This window comes from Maniola jurtina, chromosome 3 (genome assembly GCF_905333055.1).
Source record: "Maniola jurtina chromosome 3, ilManJurt1.1, whole genome shotgun sequence".
In the NCBI taxonomy this organism is placed as follows: domain Eukaryota; kingdom Metazoa; phylum Arthropoda; class Insecta; order Lepidoptera; family Nymphalidae; genus Maniola; species Maniola jurtina.
This window is the reverse complement of record NC_060031.1, coordinates 2788113-2803462: the sequence shown is the minus strand read 5'-3', so window position 1 is coordinate 2803462 and position 15350 is coordinate 2788113. Positions and strand designations below refer to the sequence as shown.

Below are 15350 nucleotides of genomic sequence, written 5' to 3'. Positions count from 1 at the left end.
GTGGCATCGTAGCGCCTAAACGAATGAACCGATTTTAATTTAGTTTTTTTTGTTTGAAAGTTGGGCTGATCGAGAGTGTTCTTAGCTATAATCCAAAAAAATTGGTTCAGCCGTTTAAAAAGGTATCAGCTCTTTTCTAGTTTTCTTGTAGAAAAGAAGGTTATATAACCCTTAGGTTCATAATATTCAAGTGTCAATTGACAAATGTCAATCTGTCAAGATGGACGTTGCCTAGATATACATTATTATTTATTTGAAAATGATGTTTTGGAAAACTCAGATATTTTGGATCGTAGGCGCGGAATAGTCCAAGAAAATCGGTTCAGCCGTTTGAAAGTTATCAGCTCTTTTCTAGTTACTGTAACCTTCACTGGTCGGGGGCGGGGGTGTTGAAAATTTTTAATTTACACTTGTCATATTTAAATATTAAAATACTTAGTACTATTGAATCAGGTTTAGTACTGTCAAATTAGTTTTCAGTTCAGGGAGACAGTTCAACTTAATGTATTTTACTTACTTGTAGTAATGCTAGTCCAATGGCCTGACCCTCAGGTGACACCAAAATAATAATGATACTAACTACTAATATACTAACTACTAGTATATATAGTAATATAAGACTAAAAAACTAAGTTTTGTCACTAAATTAGAAAGAAAAGATGTACTGAACTTAAATTTAGTTTATTTAGGAACACCTCAAAGTTAGTACCAGCACATTTAAGTGTTTGAGATCAACACAACAATTTTAAGTATTATTGTGGAAAAAAATTGACTCAATCACTTTTAGCCTACGTTGATAAATGTTTAATATTTGGGCGAGTCCACGTTAAGTAACATGTTATAAATCTTTTGTTGCATAACTCATACACAGTTTGACATTGTTATATACCATTGTGACAGAACAGTCAAGCCAGATTTCAATGGCAGTGCAATATAACAATGTTATATAACATGACTACAACTAGCTATCTTCTCCAATCTGTTATATAACCTTATAACATGTTAAATCATAGGGTTTGGACCCGCCTTACAATAACCTATCGCCGCGTTTCTATAATATGGCGAGAAACATCAACAGAAAAATTTATAACTAAAAAAACATGGCCTAAAAATTATAATAGTTGTTCTTCAAGCATTAAAGAAATTCACATTAATTGCAACTAAATATCGACAAGCCTGGTGAAAAGTATGCACTTTTGACTACAATTCAAATGGTAGTCTTTTTACTATTGACAGAAACTGTGTATTTAGTAGTAAAACAGAAAAGTATAAAATACATGAACATGTTAAATTGTAGAACAAAGGGCCTGTTTTCCAACTTCCAGATAAACTTTATTTAACTAGCAAAATCTGTTACATAAAGTTTATCTGGCTGTTGTGAAACAGGCCCTTAGAAACAAACAAAAATTTTCATCATCATGTTTGTAATTAAACATACATACTAAACGGTTGTTTAATGAATAAAACAAAAGATACTGTCCTATTCAAAGTTTAAGCAATATTCAAGTTAACGTTAGTATTACTTAATGCACCATTGCCTAGTACAAACTGAATTGTTTGAAGGAATTTAGGCACTCATAGATTGACCTGAGAGCTCTTTAGGTTTGGTTTTGGACTTTTGGACTAAGCATAAAGGACACTGCCGGGGTTCGCCTAGGCCAAACGCGATGTGCCGGCATTTTAGTTTTGGACTGTAACATACATGTATTGTAAAGTGGGAAGAAACTCAAAAAATACTCCTAATTTTTCTAAATTTTAATATCGTAAAGAAATTTTTCATACTCAATAAACAAAAATGTTATAATCTTAGCACTAAAAAGCCCAAATAATTGTAATTTATATGCTAACTCAAAAAATATTGAAAATTTTAGGAACTTGTCAATAATATTTGTAAACTCAATTTATTTATTAACACTTAGGCACATTGACTTTGGTCAGACTTAAGACATTGTTAAAACGAGACAGCGTTATACCATTGGCATAGATTTGTCTCATTTTAACTGAAACTTAAGTCTAAGCAAAAACAAAAAAAAGCTGTAGATTTCAACCAAATTCAAGCTACATATTGTACTATACTATTGTATCTATTTTGGTGAATTATAGAGAATGAAGCTTGGTCCATGTGTATAGAGCTTGTGTATCATGGACTTCCATAAAGTAACACCTGCCTATGCAACATGTTCCTTGTGTATGAGCTATGAACATAGTCAAAAGTGCATAGATTCAGCCGGAGTATACAAGTGTTAGCTTACATTAACGTGAACGGGATGGATTGGAAACAGAATGGTGTTGAGTATGACATTGGTGGGGCGCAGGGCAATCATGTCGCATAGCGCTTGGTCCAGAGGCGCGCGATGCGATCGTGCTCTTCCCTGTTTTGGAGATACTGTGTTGCGATGCTACCCACTAATGGGTCAGCTGGAATGACAAATACCCTCTGTGAATTCATTGCATTCCAATATTGATGTAGTTGTTTTTTTTTTAATTTATTCAGATACATGCCCTTGACCGCAATCTCACCTGGTGGTAAGTGATAATGCAGTCTAAGATGGAAGCAAACTAACCTGGCAGGGGTATGACAGTTTTTACCCATACCCCTTTTGTTTCTACATAGCATCATACCAGAATGCTAAATCGTTTGGTGGCACAGCTTCGCCGGTAGGGTGGTCACTAGCCACGGCCAAAGCCTCCCACCATACCAGACAAGAGATTTAGAAATTATAAAATTCCAAACCCCTGCCGGAAATCAAACCCGGGACCTCCCACTAATAAGACCACAGCGCTATCCACTGTACCAGGGAGGTAGTCAAAATTTTTAGGAGGTTATTTTATTACGCACACTATAACAATGTTTACGTGTGCACTCACACAAACATAACCAAATGGTCATTTTGAAATGGAACAACCTATACTCAATGTTGCAATGATATAATTGTTAGTGATTTGCCTATTTTTTTATTTTATACTTTTCTTGATACTATTTTATTAAATTTCATTCAATGTTACAACAATAATAAGTTAGTGATTTTTCGCTATTCTTGTATTTTTTACTTGTCTTGATACTATTTTATTAATTTTCATTAAGAAATCTTTATACATACATTATCATCATTCATAATCAATCAATTATTATCAGCGCATTACTAAGCATGGTTCTCTTCTCAGAATGAGAAGGGTTTTAGGCCATCCAACACACTGGTAAAGTGCGGATTCACACACCTTTAAGAACATTATGATGAACTCTCAGGCATGCAACTTTCCTCAGAATATTTTCCTTCACTGTTAAAGCAAGTCTCATAAAAAATTCTGGAGCTAACTCCTTAATTCCTGCAGGGTTCCACCCATCTAAGTTATGGAGATTCAACAACTGTTGGTGATAAATTGATAGAGGTACCAAGCAATGCCTCCATGATTGAACTGCAAGTCCCAACTTTTCAACCCTGATGATGCAGGTTACCACCCTCCTAAACCATTGTTGCAGGAACTACTAATGGTGATATTATAGATGCAGAGCAGACTTTATTAGATCACTAGCTAATGCCCGCGATTTTGTCCGCGTGCATTTAGATTTTTCAAAATCCCATGGGAACTCTGTGGTTTTCCAGGATAAAAGGTAGCCTATTCATCTCCAGTTCATTCTCCAGGTCTTTAACTATACCCATGCAAAAAATCACGTTGATCCATTACTCCGTTGCCACGTGATTGGAGGACAAACCAGCGAACTTACACACTTTCGCATTTATAATATGGGTCATGATGCAGCATTAGTGTGAAAAAGGAATTGAAGTCTATTAAAATAGTATATGATATTTACCTGGATTACAATCAGTCAAGAGTGAGCATATGGACAGTAAGACCTTTGAGATGGTCAGTGCGGGTGACCAGTTGTCTTTAAGTATATCCAGACATATCACACCCTGGCTGTTGATATTACAGTGGTATATTCTAGTTCGGAATGTTACCTGGAACATACAAAAATATAACTTTTGAAATATGTTGAATAAGACACCTTCACTTGTAACTTATTACACCACTTATTAACTTTTAACACAATAGTTAGAAAATCCTTTAAAATTTTGTAGAAAATTTTGTAGAAAGAACTTATTCTTAAGAACAGGTTGCCTGGAGAATCACTTTTGTGATAAGATTGCCTTTTGTTTTACAAAATTATTATATTATATGTAATTTTACTCTGTAATATATTATGTTATAGTGGTTTAAATAAATAAAAACAAATTTACAATTATCTGGCAAATAAATTAGATGTTTTGGCAGTTTTTGTACTAGGAGTCTGTCAAAAATTCACATTCATTCATCAGATACTTCATTTGGTGGTAGTGAAACAGGCCCCTAGTTTTAAAAAAGGCATGGTTGCAATGATTACTAAGACTAAAACTTCATAAGAGGCAATAAGGTTCAACAAAATAGAACAAATGAAAATGAAATGACAAAATTAATTACCTTAGGAGGTTTGAAAGGGTATTCTGGTGAAAAGTGTATGTCTAAGAAGAATACTCCACCCTCATACACTGAGCCGGGTGGGCCAAGTATCGTAGACACCCATTCATAGAGGTTATCTCCCTTTGGTCCTGCGCTGCAATTTGGGGGAGGATCCAATGTGATTTCCGCAAGCTCCTTTTGGATGCGTTTAGCTGACGTCCCAAGTGCTTTAGACATTTTTGGATTTGGTTTGTTTTCTTTTGTATCTGGTTTGTTTTCTACGTTTCCGCCTCTGCCTCGTCCCGTGCCGCTCCCTGAACTAGACGCACCGGACATTATCTAAAATGAATCACATAAACACATGCAGGCACTAAACCTAACAGCTAATTGTTAATAAGCTGAAAAAAGCTCATGAACAGATGATTGTTAAGTGATATTACATAAATTATAAATAGTTTCTGAAGCCTTGAGTCTTGTTCTTAAGGGATGGGATCTAAATAAAATATAAACAAACAATGAAATATGTGATGATGAAATGGTATTTAGAGTGAGTGAGACAATGTACAATTCTGCATCTATCAGGTAATCCCTCAACACCTTTCAACTTTTTTCTATTTATTATCAATATTGATTTTTTTTAAAGAATTTAGTGTGAAACTTTGGTAGGAGTGGATACAGCAATACTAGGTACATGATTATGAGTACAATGTTAGTTTGTGGGTAATCTACAACCTATGAGGTGATTATTGACATTTACATTGAGATTTTATGCTCAATATAATTCAGTGTACACTGCTAATGTGACGAGACTTGAGTGATGAGACTGAAAAGTGGATTACAATTTATAATTTTAACAATTGCATTATAAAGAGATTACAGTCTACTGTAATACCATTTAATTAATGAGGTGTAAGCAATAAAAACTAATCAACATCGTTTAGTTGTGTAAAAAGGTTATAATTTATGTAATCTCATGATGAGCATTCAAAAAATAACACAATGACAAGCCAAATTATAGTTTAGGGGAAAAGACACTTTACAGAGACTGGTATTGCTGTTTTATACAACAAAGCATTAACCTTGCAACTCAGAATACAACTCAATAAAAAATAAAATCAATAGGCAAAGGTTAAGCACCTTTTGAAAACACAACTAAAATAAATATAAGCTATGTCACATTGCACAGCAAACAAGGGCTTGGCGTGAATGAAACACTATAATATTCATGAAAACATTAATAGCCGAGTAAAACAAATTGTTTTGATTGGAATACACTACAGAAAGATCGTTTAAACAAAAAAAAAAACAAAGTCTTTCTGTGAAATTGGTCATGACATCTTCAGAACAAAGACTTTGTCACTCTTTACATAAAAATGACTTTGTAGCAGCATTTAAATAAAAATAGACTAAACAACTTTGCACAAACTCGCTAACATAATCAAATAATTACATAAACAGTTATTGAATGGAAAAAATGTATTTATACCTTACGAATAACAGTCGGCCATCTTGTGGGCTGGCGTTATCCGATTCTAAACAATTTTTTTTAGATCACCAAGTTGCGATTCTAAACAAGTATCCCAATATGCAATCAACAGATTGGACTAAGGAAGACATCCAGAATATGTACAATTTGTGTTATGATAAATGAAACTCCGTGTTAGATGCTCCGAAGAACTGCAAAGCGCAAATAGGCAGCCTGTTACTTTCCCATCGATGTAGACAAATATTTCTATCATTAGACGAGATATTACATAACTGTTTTATACCTTAGTAAAATCAAAACTTGATATTTGTTGTTTTCGTAAAATATCTCAGAGCTTCGATCCTCTTCTACCACATTTCGTCCATTTGTACATCACCCTCACTAGCAAAATTTACTGAAAGTCACAAACGCACACACGTTAAGCAAAACAGGATTCTAGTTCTAACTATATGTTTATATTACGGAGAAATAGCTAAACCGTATATAATTAATTAATCTTTAAAAGTTTGTACCTATTATTTGATGTAATATTGCTAGTAAGTTTGCAGTTTTTTTCAGAAATTCACAAAGCACAACCACTTTCCGACATGTTTTTAAAAAACCGGTAACTTGCCATAGTTAAAAAATAATTTATCTATAAATCAGTTTAGGCTGGACACAAACATTGCGATGCTTATGCAACTTTGGAAATTGGATCCTAGAATAGAGGTTTAATTTTTTTTAAGAGATATAAAATTACTTTTACTTCGGATATATAAAGAGAGCAAGCTGAATCAAACGTCTACATTTTTCTAAGAAAAAAGTATGTAATTTTACATGCCTTTCTGAGTCTGACCCACGTCTGACCATAGATATAGATTACGTCCATGACAGAGACATGCTACCTAAACAAGATTGTGCACTGAGACACCAAAAACGAGCCTATTGAGAAAGCGCTAAATTGGAGTGTGTCCCTTTCTATTAGGGTGACAACACGATTTGATAATGTAAGACATTTGACGGATTATATGAGAATAGGAGAGGATGAATCATCATGATAACCCATCGCCGCTCACTACTGAGCACGGGTCTCTTCTCAGAATGATAAAGGTTTAGGCCATAGTCTGCCGCGCTGTAGTTATAAAAGAAGAGAAATTCAATTTTTTTTTTGTTAAATTTCTGCGAAAAAGTACCAGTCATGTTAAGTATGGGTACCTATAATATAGGTAAGTAAACTTATTTTGTATAATCTGGTGCATGTGTTTAGGTCCTAAACAGTTTTAGGAAGTTCGTAAGCAAGGCATACTTTTGGGAAAATTGATGGTACGGCGTTTCTTTTTAAAAAAAGATCAGTGCACACAAATCGTAGCAAAATCTTCCGCTTTTAAATGCATTCCGCAAACTGCCGAATATTTGGTGATATTTCCTGGAACGACAGCGATCCATTTTTGCCTTAAGTCTTCATTTTTGAGAAATCTATCGATAAACAGAAAAAAACACTTCCATTAAACAATCAAATTATGGTTACCTTACTACTTCTGTATAGTATAGTACAGAATGTTCGCCATATTGTTTTGCTTGACACCCAGTGTTGTCATCCTAGTAATTTAAAAAAATATTTATAATACTTTTTAAACTAAATGATATTTTAATGACATTATAAAATAAAGATAACAGTATGAAAATTACTGCGAAAACAAAAGAAAGTAATCTTGTTGTTTGAAATTAAATAAACAATGAATAAGAACTTTGTGAGCTACATCATAATTCGTACCATAGAAAATATTTTTTTATGCTTGCAATCCATTAGACAGTGACACACTCCAATTTATAGACCTCTCGCTCGGCTCGTTTTTCCGCTTAGCATAATTGTATTAGAAATTGGACTTTATGCTAATGCAACAGAATTTATTTTTGCAGGGAATTAAAGCTGAAGTGCACAATCATGTTTAGGTAGCACGTCTCTGGTCCATGAGTCTGACGCCTTTCTGCCTCGCTTCGTATTTCGTCTGTGTTGGTGTTAGCTGGCGGGCGTGCTCTGCCTTTTTGGAGTGTTTTTTTGTTAAAACTGACTGGAAAGCGCTCTAAGGGGGTGCCGTGCGTATGTCGGCGGGCGCCAGCACAGACGGGGTCCATACTTGTATAGTTTAACTAACTTGTTACAAATAACTGCAAACTTGACATTGGCTAATCTTTGTAAAGCCAGACGAGAGAGAGAAAAAAATAAAAAAATATCTGTGTATTAATGTCAAAACATGGAATGTCACATGTCACCACCATGTCACTTTGACTGATATTTTAATTAAAAATAATAATAAATTCGTTTTCGGAATATAAACTTAGGTAAAAACATAAAAACTGTATAAAAAAGAATTACAGGCACTTTAATAAACACAACAAACATAAATTTATTATTTTCTAAGTTTATAATAACCAATAAAAATGGGGAAACGCCAGCACCAGAAAGATAAAATGTGAGTACAATATATTATGACTTGACCACATAAATACCCCTTTATTGGATGGATTTATATTACTCACTCAATGATTTTCATAATCAGGTACCTTACCTACACCGAATGGACTACGTTATACGGTGGAAAAAGATCAGGGACAGCGGTTGAGGAAGACACGTCCTTCAAGAGACTACCCTATGATCATTGTTGCTTATGTTTACAACCATTTGAAGATCCTTATTGCGACGCTGATGGGAATGTGTTTGAATTGCAAGCTTTGATTGAGTTTGTCAAGAAGTTTAAAATCAATCCTGTTACGGGAAAAGTAAGTATAAAATCATGTTCCTGTTGCATACTTTGAACCTAGAATCAAGATGATAACTTTCCTGGTGCAGTCGTCAGTGTTTTTTTTAAAAATAGGAAGTGTTGGGTCCGATTCTTGGCAGAGGCAATATGGAAAAACATTTTTCTAAATCAGCAGTGCCTGATTACCACCCTACTGACAAAAGATGTGGACCTGCCATAAGATAGAACAGAAAGAAGGGATAACTGTCAAGCTCAAATTATCCTGATTCTATCTTAGACTCTTACTGTATTTCTATAAGATTTAATACTATTTGAGATTTCATCCAATGGCTAACTTGTCATCAAATAAAAAATATTAGTGACAGGTACCACAGTCCATAACATAGTAGTGTGAGGTTAAGATTAATTTTAAAATATTTTTGCATTTGGTGATGGTTCTATGGTAAACTATTAATTATCCTTATGCATCATCATAATTTCTCAACCTGAGCATGGCTCTTTTCTCAGAATTAGAAAGTTTAAGGCCATAGTCCACCATACTGGCCTTGACACAGACTTCACACACCTTTGGGAACATTATGAAAAACTCTCAAGCATGGAGGTTTCCTTACAATATTTTCCTTCACTATTAAAACAAGTGACATTTAATTGATTAAAATAAAACAAAGATTGCACATAATTACACTCTGAAAAGTTAGAGATGCACACTGGGAATCAAACCCTGTACTCACCAAATAAGATGCCAAAGTTTTAGCAACTAAACTATCACTGTTCTGTAATATTTCTGTAATTTCTTATGCTTACAGAAAATTGATATCAAAGCTGTGATCAAATTGAACTTCTTCAAAAATGCCTCAGGAGACTACCACTGTCCTGTCTTATTCAAACCATTCACAAAAAACTCTCACATTGTGGCCATACGCACAAGTGGCAATGTCTTCTGCTATGAAGCTATTGAACAACTTAATATTAAAGGGAAGAACTGGAAGGATCTTATTAATGATACACCGTTTGTGAGAAGTGATATAATTACCATACAGGATCCTAACAACTTGGGGAAATTTAATATATCTGTGTTCCATCACATTAAAAATAATTTGAAAGTGGAAACTGAGGGTATGTAGTTTTTATTTGTTAAAGTTAAATAATGAATACATATGAACCTTATCCTCCACCATATTATTCCTATGGCGCTGATACTTTTCTTATTTAAGACTGCATTATCTTTAATTAATCTTAGTTAGTAATTTATAAGATTCCACAGTACTGTAACCCTAAAAATTGAAAAAAAATTAAAAACTTAATATGTTAACTTTGCAGAGGAAATAGCTCTAAGAAAAGATCCACATGCAAGACTAAAGACAGTGTCAGCTGAAACTAGAGACATTCTTAAAGAGCTTGAAAAGGAGTATAAAGCACCTGAAGCTAAAGAAGTTAAGAAAGAGGTTTGTATTCTGTATATGTACACATTCTTTTTTGCAACATTTTCTGTTGATGTTTTAGGGTTCCCAAAGGTTGCCAATGGGGACCCTATTACTACGCCTCTTTTGTTTGTCCTGCCGTTCATCCATCTGTCTGGCTGTCTGTTATCGAGCTGTATATTGTGAACCATAACAGGTAGAGATTCGAAATTTTCACAGAATGTGTATTTCTATTGCTGCTAAACCACAAATAATAAAAATTCAAAATGGCTGCCATGAAAATTAAAGTCTTATTTCTTGTAGGATGGTACAAATCCTACATGTGCGAGTCCGATTCACACTTGACCGATTTCTTGATATTTTTTCACTCTCCACGTTTTTTGGCGATAACACCTCTTTTTGGAGTTCATCACTTTTTGGATATAGGATGGCAGAAATAATAAAACTCTTTTTCACAGGTAGCAGACAAGTTCAATGCAGCACACTACTCAACAGGCATGGTGGCGGCCAGTTTCACTTCCACTGCCATGGTGCCCGAAACCATACATGAGGCAGCTATCATTTGTGAAGATGAAGTCAAATATGAGAGAGTTAAAAAGAAAGGTATGAATTTACATAGCTTCTGTCTGTATGGACTTGAGTTTTTGAGAGAATAATATTTTTTTTATAAGGATTACAAAAAATTACCCTAACCTTCTAGTAAGTCATATTAATGGTATACTGGTATTTTGTTCAGTCTTGGACTGAAATCTATTGAGCGCACTTTGACTTGCTCAGACTCAAGACACTGTTAAAAGGAGACAGATTTGTGCGAGCTATGTATTGCTGTCTCGTTTTAACAGTGTCTTAAGTGTGAGCAAAGTCAAAGTGTGTTTCTATAGATTTCATTCATAGTGTTCCATAAGACGAAGAGAGAATACATAATACGAGTATGATGCAAAATGTTAAACAGATGTAACAGACAGATCCAGACACTTATGTGTTTATAATATTAGTATCAATGAATCACTTATTACACATATTTTAATAATGTGAAAGTGTTTGGTTTATCCGTCAATCACGTCACAATAGAGTTACCGATCTACGTGATTTTTTACATGGGTATAGTTAAAGAAGGGTATCTGTGATGCCCATGTGGCAAGAAATAGAGAGCAATGGAAGAACATCGTAGCAAAGATTACATCTAAGGAGAGCCACTATCATCAAAATTGAGGGAACAACCCAGGGAAAAGTTAAAGACTGAGAGTGACATAATTTTCATGAAATTTTTTGGAGAAAAAATCAAAATCCTCGTGGACGAAATCGTGGTTACAAGGTTGTCTAAATATATATAGATAAAGGTGACTGACTGATTGACTGATCGTAAAATAGGGGTTTGAAATTTGTGTAATCCACGAGGATGAAGGCGCAGGCATAAGATAGTTGGTAATAAACTTTATTTTGGTCTCAGGCTATGTGAGGCTGGTGACGAACTTCGGTCAGCTGAACTTCGAGCTATACTGTGACGTGACGCCGAAGGCCTGTGACAATTTTATAAAGCTCTGCCTCAATGGATACTACAATGGCACCAAGTTCCATAGGTCTATCAGGAATTTTATGGTAAGTTTGATCTTCGTCAACCGATAGACGTCCCACTGCTGGACATAGGTCTCTTGTACAATCCTCGGCAACCTGGGCGGTCTACTTGGCTTCTGGAGCGAGCTTGGATGGCTGGAGTGACGACTTCGGCGGGGAGGGGCAACACACGCACAACAGACGGAAACGTTTAAGTGCGGAAACCAGCCCAGAGAGAAGAAGAAGAAGAAGAAGAAGATAGGTCTCTTGTAGGGTCTTGCATTGTGATTATCCAGCGGCTCCTTGGGAGTCAAAGTATTCTGTATCAAGTGGATACCGCGAGAAAATAATTTAGACCCACAGAAAAATTGTTGCTAGTGGCATATAAAACGAAACGGTAGTTTTTTTTTTCGAAAACTGCCTATCGAACCTCGTAACGATAGATTTAAGATACATTCAACTGTATCACTTGAGGAGGTAAATCAAATTTTTTTTTGGCTCTTGCTTTGTAAAGATTGAAAAAAAAATGCCTCTGTGTAGTGTGTAATGATTTCTATAATTACTATGCTGAATTCAAGTTCACACCACAATTTAGTTAATTTTTAATATGGCTTTGACACACAAACAGGTAGATGGACTGGACAGGTCTATAAAGATTTATTGATAATTTTACTATGGAATTCTAAAAAGTATTATGATTTTTATAGATCCAAGGCGGCGATCCAACAGGCACAGGTTTGGGGGGTGAGTCAATATGGAAGAAGCCATTTGAGGACGAGATCCGGCCAAACTTGCACCACACTGGGCGGGGAGTGTTATCCATGGCCAACTCTGGGCCCAACACCAATGGCTCACAGTTGTAAGTTATAACAGTTTTAAATTTTAATCATAAACATAGGGTAAAATGTAAGGCTGTTTTACGCCGAAACAACTACGGGAACATTAATTTTGCGGTCTTAAGCAGCATGCGGCAGATTTTATGCTGAGACAACATTGATTGTGCTGTAGAATTGGAATATTACAATATGACAGTTTACGAGTGTTTTTTTTTTAAATGATTGTGCCATGCACCTCTGTGGCCGCAATTTTGGATTTTTCCTGTGGCGTAAATGAAGTTTTACATAATAATTTATAACAGATATAGTTATGTATGATTTACCCAGAATCTTGAAAATCCCCATGAAAATAAAGCTGTAGAGACTACAGCTTTATTTTTAACATTTTCAACATTTGTAGATTACCAATCGCTTTTAACACCTCGATAAAAGATATTTAACAGCTGTTCTGTTTGGTGTTCCAATTTAAATACGATCGGAAGTAAAGTCGATGTTACTTTCGTCAGAAAAAAGATCAGAATTAATCTCAAGTTACTCTTAAAGAAGTTTATTTCAATTTCCAGTTTCGTAACATTCCGTTCGTGCAAGCAACTGGACGGCAAGCACACAATATTTGGCAAACTGGTTGGCGGACTCGACACATTGGGCGCCATGGAGCAGATTGAAGTTGACAATAAAGACAGGCCAATTCATGACATAGTTATAGAGGTTGCTCAGGTGTTCGTTGATCCGTTTGCAGAGGCGGAAGAACAAGTAAGTGAACTTGATTTTGAAAATTTGTCGAAAAAAAATCTCAGTGGATGATATTTTTGTTGTATGTTAGTATGACAAAGCTGGGCTCACATATAGTGCATGTACGGCAGGTTCCGTCCCCCTTATGAGTACCAGTATCACACTAATATTATAAAGGCGAAAGTTTGTGAGTATGTGTGTGTGTGTGTGTATGTTTGTTACTCCTTCACGCAAAAACTACTGGACGGATTTGGCTGAAATTTGGAATGGAGATAGATAATATCCAGAATTAGCGCATAGGCTACTTTTTATCCCGGAAAATCAAAGAGTTCCCATGGGATTTAGAAAAAACTAAATCCACGCGGATGAAGTCGCGGGCATCATCTAGTTATAAATGTAAATGAAATATTTGTTGGTTTGTCCTTCAATCAAGCCGCAATGGAGCAACGGATCGACGTTGCATGGATATAGTTAAAAATCTACAGGAGAGTGACATAGACTACTTCATCACAGTTCCCACTGGATTTCTAAAACCTAAATCCAAGTGGACGAAGTCGCGGGCATCAACTGGTGAGATAGAAGAGAGCGTTTACAGGATAGAAAGAAAGGCGCTTGTCTAGATTGCAATACTGCAAGCTGAATTGCACTTTATGACGTCGTGATGAAAGTCACTATTTAAATGCCCGTCTACGGAAATCTATATAGTACTATTAAGTATTCTGTGGTATTACAAACTATTCATGAAATATTTCTAAATTGAATAAGAGATATTACTTTTACTGTAAACCTAAGCATATTTCTTAAACAGGTCCAGTATTCTAAGAAATAACGTTTAAATGATTTTTTTTACCTATTTCAGAATTGGAATTGTATTTGAATATGCTACTTAATATTAATATTTTCAAATTATTTTCAGCTTGCTGTCGAGAGAGCCGAAGAATTAAAAAAGAAAGCTGAAGCAGAAGGGCCAGGTGTCAAACCTAAGAAAGCTTCCAAACAACCACTCAAAGTGTTCAGAGAGGGAGTGGGCAAATACCTCAACTTACAAGAGTTGACTACTAATAGCAAAATTACTAAAAATCAAGAAGTTGTCCCTACTAAGAAACCTAAAAAAGATAGCAACTATAATTTTGGTAGTTTTGATTCATGGTAAACTATTTAATATCATGGAATTACTTCTTGTGAATGGTCTGTTGTTGGTAAAGAATCTGCCACAGGTTTTACTAATAAAATTGTCCTACAGCAAAAGATATAAAAGATACTTGATAGATGTTCTTGTATTTGTACAGTAGATTTAATAAAATATTATGTAGGAAATTCTAAATGATAATATAAACATAATTAACTGTATGTAAAAAATAAAGGGTTACATGTACTACAATGAATACAAAGATTTAAAGCTATCCGTTGCGAGCTGCATGGATTGTGTTCACAATATCTCTTACTAGAGGATGCTCGCGGCTTCGCCCGCCTGGATTTCGGATTTTTAAATCCCGCAGGAACTCTTTGATTTTCCGGGATAAAAAGTAGCCTATGTCCTTCCCCGGGATGTAGCTCCTGTCTGTATCAAATTTCATCAAAATCGGTTCAGCGGTTGGGCCGTGAAATCGTAGCAGACAGACAGACAGACAGACAGACACACTTTCGCATTTATAATATTAGTATGGATTAATCATACCCGCTATTTATTTTGTTTAAACTACGAACTAAGTTTAAAATGAATAAAAACCATTATAAGATTATAGCTTTTTATTTTATACCCTTACCGATAATGAACAAAAAATTCATATCAGTTGCTCAAAGGGAAAAAGATGGAAAACACTACAAGTGAGGATGAACAGTAAAATTAACTAATGCCATAGCCAATAGCCATTTGTGTGGCAGGGATTGTTTTGCTACTGCATGTACTTATATTATATAAAAGATAACAAGGCTTAGTTTTACTAAAAAAGGCTTAGTTTTAGTGTTATGACTATAACTACTGTAAAACATTATTTGTTCATAAGGGGGCTATCTATTTTTACCAAGTCTAACCAAAGATTAATAAGCAATAACGCATAATCTCTTTCCATGTTCAACTGGCGACACTGGTCTCGCGAAAACATGCTTTTGTATTAAAACAAAATTCAACCAACCAGTG

The 15350-nt window shown here is 35.0% G+C and overlaps 2 protein-coding genes across 5 annotated transcripts; one reads left to right on the top strand and one right to left on the bottom strand.

Moving 5' to 3' along the window:
• Positions 1-640: 640 nt before the first annotated feature.
• Positions 641-6574, bottom strand: LOC123880389 (ubiquitin-conjugating enzyme E2-24 kDa). 4 transcript variants are annotated; one of them, XM_045928501.1, is made up of 6 exons: positions 6439-6574; positions 6210-6320; positions 5927-6117; positions 4462-4779; positions 3815-3962; positions 641-2418 (listed from the first exon to the last, which is right to left on the bottom strand). In XM_045928501.1, the coding sequence occupies exons 4-6, from the start codon at positions 4774-4776 to the stop codon at positions 2321-2323; spliced, it is 561 nt and encodes a 186-aa protein (XP_045784457.1). In that variant the 5' UTR covers positions 4777-4779; positions 5927-6117; positions 6210-6320; positions 6439-6574; the 3' UTR covers positions 641-2320. The 4 variants fall into 4 exon arrangements, with proteins under 4 accessions (XP_045784457.1, XP_045784475.1, XP_045784448.1 ...); XM_045928519.1 differs by having other exon boundaries at positions 4462-4759; XM_045928492.1 differs by lacking the exon at positions 5927-6117.
• Positions 6575-8195: 1621 nt separating this feature from the next.
• On the top strand, positions 8196-14753 carry LOC123880259 (RING-type E3 ubiquitin-protein ligase PPIL2). Its single transcript, XM_045928294.1, has 9 exons — positions 8196-8379; positions 8467-8686; positions 9474-9783; positions 9988-10112; positions 10547-10691; positions 11539-11687; positions 12350-12501; positions 13042-13231; positions 14127-14753. The coding sequence occupies exons 1-9, from the start codon at positions 8348-8350 to the stop codon at positions 14361-14363; spliced, it is 1560 nt and encodes a 519-aa protein (XP_045784250.1). The 5' UTR covers positions 8196-8347; the 3' UTR covers positions 14364-14753.
• The last annotated feature ends 597 nt before the right edge of the window (positions 14754-15350 follow it).

What these genes read in the sequence shown, in the direction of transcription:
- LOC123880259 (XM_045928294.1), top strand. Translation starts at nt 8,348, where the DNA reads ATGGGGAAACGCCAGCACCAGAAAGATAAAAT. An exon ending in GGTCTATCAGGAATTTTATG is followed by an intron (nt 11,688 to 12,349) that starts GTAAGTTTGATC and finishes TGATTTTTATAG; the next exon opens with ATCCAAGGCGGCGATCCAAC. An exon ending in AACACCAATGGCTCACAGTT is followed by an intron (nt 12,502 to 13,041) that starts GTAAGTTATAAC and finishes TTCAATTTCCAG; the next exon opens with TTTCGTAACATTCCGTTCGT.
- LOC123880389 (XM_045928501.1), bottom strand. Translation starts at nt 4,776, where the DNA reads ATGTCCGGTGCGTCTAGTTCAGGGAGCGGCACGGGACGAGGCAGAGGC. An exon ending in ACCCTTTCAAACCTCCTAAG is followed by an intron (nt 3,963 to 4,461) that starts GTAATTAATTTT and finishes TGTATGTTCCAG; the next exon opens with GTAACATTCCGAACTAGAAT. An exon ending in CTTGACTGATTGTAATCCAG is followed by an intron (nt 2,419 to 3,814) that starts GTAAATATCATA and finishes TTGTCATTCCAG; the next exon opens with CTGACCCATTAGTGGGTAGC.